General features: G+C 46.9%; 1 protein-coding gene across 1 annotated transcript; it reads right to left on the reverse strand.

Moving 5' to 3' along the window:
* Positions 1-893: 893 nt before the first annotated feature.
* On the reverse strand, positions 894-3,244 carry LOC138726932 (dual specificity protein kinase CLK1-like). Its single transcript, XM_069869038.1, has 7 exons — positions 3,175-3,244; positions 2,875-3,041; positions 2,704-2,798; positions 2,485-2,614; positions 2,254-2,336; positions 1,483-1,662; positions 894-1,389 (listed from the first exon to the last, which is right to left on the reverse strand). The coding sequence occupies exons 2-7, from the start codon at positions 3,026-3,028 to the stop codon at positions 1,240-1,242; spliced, it is 792 nt and encodes a 263-aa protein (XP_069725139.1). The 5' UTR covers positions 3,029-3,041; positions 3,175-3,244; the 3' UTR covers positions 894-1,239.
* Between the last annotated feature and the right edge of the window lie 4,720 nt (positions 3,245-7,964).

Raw genomic sequence — 7,964 nt, forward strand, 5'->3', positions numbered from 1 at the left:
TTCCCACTGCATATAACCATGACTTCAGTATTTGGCCACAGGCAAGGCTACTGTCACAAACCTTCCACATTTCCAGTGAAATCACCAGAAAGCACTTGTATTTTCTGGGCAAATCAAGTTTGCTATGGTAATGCAGAAGCTGGTTCATGCTGGTACACCCCAGAACTATATTACACGTTTGTGTACTGGACCCACTCAGTCACTTAATTGCAAAGTTGAAAAATCAAGATTACAGCTAATTATGGACTCCGATGGAATATATTGGCAACCAGTATTTGTTCTTGATCATGATATTGAGGCAGAGTACTAAGTCACAAAGCGCTTTGTGGGCTCAGAGGGGCTTTTGGGAGGGTCATTTTATCCTTTCCCAGTTTGGGCTGCTGTGTACCACACAACCTTCACTTTCACGATGCTTGGTCATGTCTCCAGCTCGTGCCTCCATGCAGCGACCAATCGCCACCTCCACCCCCAGATGAACTTCAGTGGAGTGCTGATTTGCTGACTTTGTGATTTCAGCGGCTCTTGCGTTACAATCTGGCAGTGGCTTTCGACAATCTTTGAGACAGGATTTCCCAATTTGGCTCCTTACACAAGCCTATCAGCCTTCTTGGAGTTCTTAATGGAACGACTCTGGACAGCTTGTAATCCAAGAAAGAGCTGCTGGAAGAGGGAAGTCTCTACCGCCGCACGCCAACAATGACCATTCACAGGAATACTGGTAACCAGAGTGCCCCCCTAAAGCTAGCAAAAATAATAATTCCTTATCGCAGTGCAATCTCTGTAATACTACAGGGATCTTCCTTCCTGTGTAGCTTGATTTTTTCATCAAATAAACACCATCCTCACACTTAAGAGCAAGGGCTTTCCCTGTCCTCTTACTCAGAAAAGAAGCCTCAGTCACTCACTAAAGGGCAAACGTCAGCCCTAGGTCTTTTGCTCTTCCAATGACAGTCAGATAAACCCCAATTAAATTAATACGTTCTGGCTCTTGGGAGGCCTATAGAGTAGAAGGTGCTCTTGTCCACACGAGAAAAGTGTCCTGAGATATTGTTTTACTGGAGAAACACAACCGGGCTCATCAGTACCTTTTTCTTAAATAAATTTTATTCCGACAAATGAATTTGAATTCAGCATCAATAACTAAATACGTAACATACATAAAGAAACAAACAGCACTTAACATAGTTTATGTTTCTTAACAGGCAGACAGAGAAGCTCGTCTGCCTCAGCTCTAGGAGTCTATGTGCTATTTTGCTGCTTCAATGGGAGGAAGAAAGGATGTTCCAGTGCTTCTTCCAGAGTAATGCGCTTCTCTGGGTCATACTCCAGCATCTTTTCAATCAGATCAAAGAGGTTCTCATGGTCACAATCATAGCACATCATGTATTCCTTTATGAAGAAAACAACAAAACACAGGCTTCCAATCTTAGAATTGCACTTGGAGCTCCTCTGCCAAGAAGCATCTTCCCCCTGTAATCTTACCTTCAAGGGTTTGCAGCACCCTGAGACGTGTTGCCCAGCAGCACAGTATTCGTCCCAGGCCAGCCGGCCCTTATAAAAATAGTTTTGTTTACTTAATGAAACAACTCTGTTAATCATTTGCTCTGGCAAAGGCCCCAGCAATTGCTCCATCATCGCCAGGTGTTCTATGTCTTCATCGGTCTGGAGAGAGGTCAAGAGAGACGTTTTTCATTCTTGGTTATGTGGAAGTTATAAAGAAGCACACACCAGCCTGACTTCATTTTTGACTGTACCCTGCAAGCACTAAGCTGAACTTGGTCAAGGAAAAAAGAAGAGGCTCGAGTTCTCTATTTCCTGAAAGAAGTTACTATCTACTGGAGTTTCTTCCCCTTCCCCTTGCCTTGGTGGGCTTTTTCTTTTCTTTCTTCAAGTTCAACTTCAGCAATGCCTTTAAGAGGACAGGATTGAGGCGTTTGAGTAGTATTTGCTGATGGTGATAGATGAAGCCACATCTGGTATTAGGGTACCTTGTAAATTCCAAACGTTAACAGGGCGACCCTTCCTTTCAAGCCTCTGCCAAAGTGTCTACTGGAAGCAGCTTGTCAAAATCTGCTCCTGAGAACATTCGTTGGTGCCTACATCCTCCATTCTCTTCAACTTGGCATTACAGACAAATGCAGCTTACTTCCTTGCACAAACCATGCCTCTCAGTCCCCACCTCTCCATAGCCTTTGTTCATCATGTTGGGGAGTGTTATGCATGCTGTACCCTTTTGGGTTCATAGTTCCCTACCTGAAATACTAATTCTCCAAGGTGGTACTCCAGGAGAGTACATCCTATGCTCCAAACATCGCATGGGTGGGACCATTCGAGCTCTGTGAAAAGGTTCAGGTTGTTTATGTTTAGACCAGGCTGCAAACATTCAACAGCATAAATAAGACGTCAAATATTTCTCTAGCTCCATTCAATAGCACACAAATGTCATACGTGAAAGATCAGCCAAACAAACCACCTTCTACTGACCTAGGACGACTTCGGGAGCTCTGTAAGGTATGGTAGTCGCCAAAGTGCCGTGATGCTCATGGTCGTACGTGGCACACCCGAAGTCCACAAGTCTGATGTCTGCTTTTCTCAGTCTGCGTTCACTGCATTCCTGAAACAAAAGGCGATGGGATGCAAGTGACCAAATAAATGCAGAGGATGGCTGAGGAGGAGGGAATGGGGAAGAGGACAGCAGCTTACCAGCGTGGGGTCGTACTCTTCTGCATAGGCAGACCTCAGAAAGACAATATTGTCTGGCTTCAGATCTGCGTGTGTCAAATTGTTCATATGCAAAACTGCAAGAGAAATCATACATTTAGTGGGTTCCGCAAACAAACTTTAACAAATGAAGCAAAGAAGGAACATGCTTACAGTTGACAGAGGTGCAGATCTGATAGGCCATGTGTCTGATGTCATCCAGGCTAAATGGCAGGAAGTCGTTGTCTCTCATAAAGTCAAAGGTGCTGCGCCCCAGGAGTTCAAAGACAATGCAGACGTGTCCACGGTACTCAAACCATCGCAGCATCTGGACACAGTGACTGCAAAAGCATGGAAACACGTGCATTGCAACAGCAAGTTGTGCAGTGCTCCTACATACACTGTGTGTTAGAGAAAGCATCATAGTAGAAGTCTTCAAGCCAGAAGACAGCACAGTCGGCTTTGTGTGCTTACTAGGCATTGCTGGGGTCTGATGCTTTTAAATCTTCCAGCACTTTTATTTCATCTCGAGCGGCTCTGGAGAACAAATCGGTATTTTTTGCTATTTTCACTGCCACATGTTTGCCTTCCCTGGAAAAACAGGTTTTAACAGAGATTAGAACAATGAGTACTTTTAACTCAGACTCCTGGGTGATTAACACCCCATCTGCCTTGTTCCTAACACTGGAAACCTTCTGGGAAAAGGGCACACTGACTTCATATAACCCAGAGTCATCTGTGCACAAACATAGCTAAAACTGCATCTTTACATTTTGAAAACACACTCGATCCTTTAAAGATCGGTATCATTCTTCAATCGCCTTTTACCTCCCCTTCGTTTCTCTGGATGCTGGGCTAATACTGGAAAATCTTCCCCACTTTGCAGCCTAAGACAACCCTTAATCAAAAATGGGAAGCTGCCTTCAGTCCTCCAAGAAGTCGTAAGAATGTCACCGAGGTGTCAAACGCCTTCGGCGGGGACTGGGAACACAACCTCCTTCCATACTATTTTGCACACAGCAAAAGTGCCATCAAACACAACATTTATTTTTCATTTCTAGTGCCCACTCTGTCAGAACCCAAATGGCGCCGCCTCCTCGCAGGTGACACTTTAAGGGAAGCTACACGATGTCAGACACTGCTCGTTATCCAGAGCTGGGGGGCACAGGCCCCAAGGCTGCCCACTGTGGGGGCTGCAGCTGCACCCCACGCCCTCTCCAGGCCACCTCTCCCCATCAGCACTGACCTCTACCCAGCTGGGCTGCGCCTGCAGAAGACGCAGCCTTCGCCTCATCCACCAGCCCTGCACAACCCTCGTGCCTAGGGGCTGCTTTTAGCAGCAGGAACCAACGCACACTTTTGTCTGGCAGCTGCACTGGCCTCAGAGAAATACAGAGAGCAGCACACGAGGAAGCAAAGAGAAAGCCTGACAGGATCAGAAAGCACTTCCCGAGCCTCACGCTGAGAACCTCAGTAAAACAAATGACGGGCACTGAATTAAAAGACTTACGCTTTGTGATCGAGGCATTCCACTACTTTTCCATAACCACCTTGGCCCAACACAGCAAGAACCTCATCTATAAAGAAAGGAACTCTTAATCGTACAAGTGGTGAAGTTACTCAGCTATTAAATAGCCTAGCAAATAATTAACAATAAGAGATCAAACAATCAGAAGGACTAAGTACTATCACCAAATGTTGTTCTAGGCTGTGCCCTAGATTTTAAATATTTGGTCTGAGAGATGTTACTGGACAACTCTCTTCAAATTACATTTACAGGGATCACATTCCACTAAGTTCATTAACTTCATTTTTGGTTTTGGGAGGGAGGGAAGGGAGAGAGGGAAAAGGCCCCAGAATATACCATTTATTTACAATAGAATATGAAAAAAATAATGGTCCCACCCCCTACCAAAAGGTCAAGAGAGAAAGAAAAGACTTTAGAACCCCCTTGAATCTTCCACTAAAAGAACTGGTTCTGTTTGAAAGGATAAAAAATATAAAAAAAAAATTTCTATACATCTTGCATTTAGCATGTCCCCATAGTGACAGATCAGGTGACCCGCCTCGACGTCCTCCACGCTCCTGGCCGTGCTCCTTTGACGCCTCACCTGGAACGGCATCAAGATTGTCCAGCCAATTAACAAACCCGAGGGAATTCAGCTCAGAATACAAAATGCATTCAGCAGGGAGGCAGTCGGGCACTCAGATACGGGTCAGGCCACAAGCAGTAGACAGGAGCAATTTCCAATTCAGCCCCCGGCAATTCACAGGGCGCATCGTTTATGTTCCAGGGCAGAAAGGTGGCAAGGAACAGATTTTTCAGGTGAGATACTCCCAGTGGGAAGGCAGCAGAAAATTACAAGGTCATTATTTTCCTTTCACAAGGTTGGTTCCATGAATTTTCCTTCAACATTTCGGTGCCCGTATTCTTGTTTAAAGCAAAAGCATTTAAGAATTCTCTTCTATGCATCAAAGGTATCTTTTAGATGTATCTTCCAGAGGGAGAGGACAGAATGTGCTTCTGTATTACTGTATGCAATCGCCTTTTGTCCACGTTAAAATACTCCTCTAAAGTAACTGAAATTAAACCACTAGTCTGAATATTTGATAGGAATTGTTTGGTTCATCGCACGCAGCATACACATTTACTTTAGGCCATCTAAGCTGAAGATCTTGCATTAAAAATCCTATCTGCAGCTTTTTCAGTAGTTAAATATGTAACGAAGTCCAGAACAACTGCCCCACTAGCAGGTAGACGTCATACATATCTGACTCTACAGATTTTTCAGCGTTTCTTAGAACATCTTAATAAACATGTTTTACAGATGTAAAAATCAGATGTGATCTCCTCTCTGTTTCCACAATACCAGGTTAAAAGCAACTTTAATAGCCCGGACCTGCATTTTCGAGGAGGGCTGAAATAAATGCCTGTCATCAGGGAAATTCCGAAGGCACAAGACAGATGCCCGTGTTTCAGGCACTCCAGTGAACGGTTCTCGTTCATTGATCTGGTCAAATATATCCCAGGAACAAACAGCAAGACTGTCCTGTTTGCTGTCACAAGTGTACCTGCAAACTATACATTTCATTCGGCTATACATGTCACTCGGCTGCTGGATGAGGGGAAGGCTGTGGATGGATCTTCCTGGACTTCAGCAAAACCTTTGACACAGTTTCTCCCAGCATTCTGCTTCAGAAACTGTCACCTCTGGCCTGGACAGGCGCACACTCTCCTGGGTGGAAAACTGGTTGGATGGCTGGGCCCAGAGAGTGGTGGGAAATGGTGCAAAATCCAGCTGGAGGCCAGTGACAAGTGGTGTCCCCAGGGCTCAGTGCTGGGTCCAGCCCTGTTCAATGTCTTTATCAATGACCTGGATGAAGGCATCGAGTGCACCCTGAGCAAGTTTGCGGACGACACTAAGCTGGGTGGAAGTGTCGATCTGCTGGAGGGTAGGGAGGCTCCAGAGGGATCTGAACAGGCTGGACCGCTGGGCAGAGTCCAACGGGATGAGGTTTAACAAGGCCAAATGCCGCGTCCTGCACTTGGGGCACAACAACCCTATGCAGTGCTACAGACTAGGAGAAGTCTGTCTAGAAAGCTGCCTGGAGGAGAGGGACCTGGGTGTGTTGGTTGACAGCGACTGAACATGAGCCAGCAGTGTGCCCAGGTGGCCAAGAAGGCCAATGGCATCTTGGCTTGGATCAGACACGGCGTGACCAGCAGGTCCAGGGAGGTTCTTCTCCCTCTGGACTCGGCACTGGTGAGACCGCTCCTCGAATCCTGTGTTCAGTTCTGGGCCCCTCACCACAAGAAGGATGTTGAGGCTCTGGAGCGAGTCCAGAGAAGAGCAACAAAGCTGGTGAGGGGGCTGGAGAACAGGCCTTATGAGGAGCGGCTGAGAGAGCTGGGGGTGTTTAGCCTGGAGAAGAGGAGGCTGAGGGGAGACCTCATTGCTCTCTACAACTACCTGAAAGGAGGTTGTGGAGAGGAGGGTGCTGGCCTCTTCTCCCAAGTGACAGGGGACAGGATGAGAGGGAATGGCCTCAAGCTCCGCCAGGGGAGGTTTAGGCTGGACATTAGGAAAAAATTTTTCCCAGAAAGGGTCACTGGGCACTGGCAGAGGCTGCCCAGGGAGGGGGTTGAGTCACCTTCCCTGGAGGGGTTTAAGGCACGGGTGGATGGGGTGCTGAGGGACATGGTTTAGTGTTTGATAGGAATGGTTGGACTCGATGATCCTGTGGGTCTCTTCCAACCTGGTTATTCTATGTTTCTATGATTCTATGATTCATTCAAGAAAATCAAATCTCAGCAAAAATACCAAAAGGAATAAACTACTAATGTTATTGACAGAACTCCCTATCCCCGCTCCACTCAATGACTGCTGCCTAGATAAGAATTAATCTTCACAAAATAAAGAAATCCTCCGTTAAAATGGGTCACATCTCCTGCAAATATTCATAGAGACTGAGCCTTGCCTGCAATTCTGTTTCGTGACCGCTTGTCCCGCTACGATCCAGTTTACAGCGCTTGCTCTCCTGTGCACTGCTTGGTGATCTCGATCTCTTTTTAGCCGTCTTGCCTCTTTCAAGACCCGATTTGTTGTACTGGGACTCTGGTGCACCACTTGCTGATCTTCTTCTCTTCTCAGACCCATTGCAACTTTCAAGATCCATTTTACCCTGCTTGCTCTCCTGTGCACCGCTTGGTGATCCGCTCTTTCTCTTTTTAGCCCTCTTGCCTCTTCCCAGATCCGGACTTTCTTTTTGATCCAGGTCAGGATAATTTGTTTGCTCGGAATGCCACGTCTGTAACCAAGACACATCCAATGGTTTGGATTGGAAGGGACCTCAAAGCCCATCCAGTTCCAAGCTGCCTGCCCTGGGCAGGGACACCTCCCACCAGCCCAGGCTGCCCAAGGCCCCATCCAGCCTGGCTTTGAACACCTCCTGAGATGGGGCAGCCACAGCTTCCCCGGGCAACCTGGGCCAGGGCCTCACCACCCTCATAGGGAAGAATTTCTTCCTAATGTTCAATCTAAATCTTTCCCCTTCCTTTTTGAATCCATTCCCCCTCCTCCTGTCACTACGTGCCCTTCTAAACAGTCCCTCCACTGCTTTCCTCCAGGCCCCCTTCAGGTACTCTAAGGCCACTATAAGGTCTCCCCGGAGCTTTCTCTTCTCCTGACTGAAGGAGCCCAACTCCCTCAGCCTGTCCTCATAGCAGAGGTGCTCCAGCCCTCGCATCATCTTTGTGGCCTCCT

This window comes from Phaenicophaeus curvirostris, chromosome 15 (genome assembly GCF_032191515.1).
Source record: "Phaenicophaeus curvirostris isolate KB17595 chromosome 15, BPBGC_Pcur_1.0, whole genome shotgun sequence".
Lineage (NCBI taxonomy): Eukaryota > Metazoa > Chordata > Aves > Cuculiformes > Cuculidae > Phaenicophaeus > Phaenicophaeus curvirostris.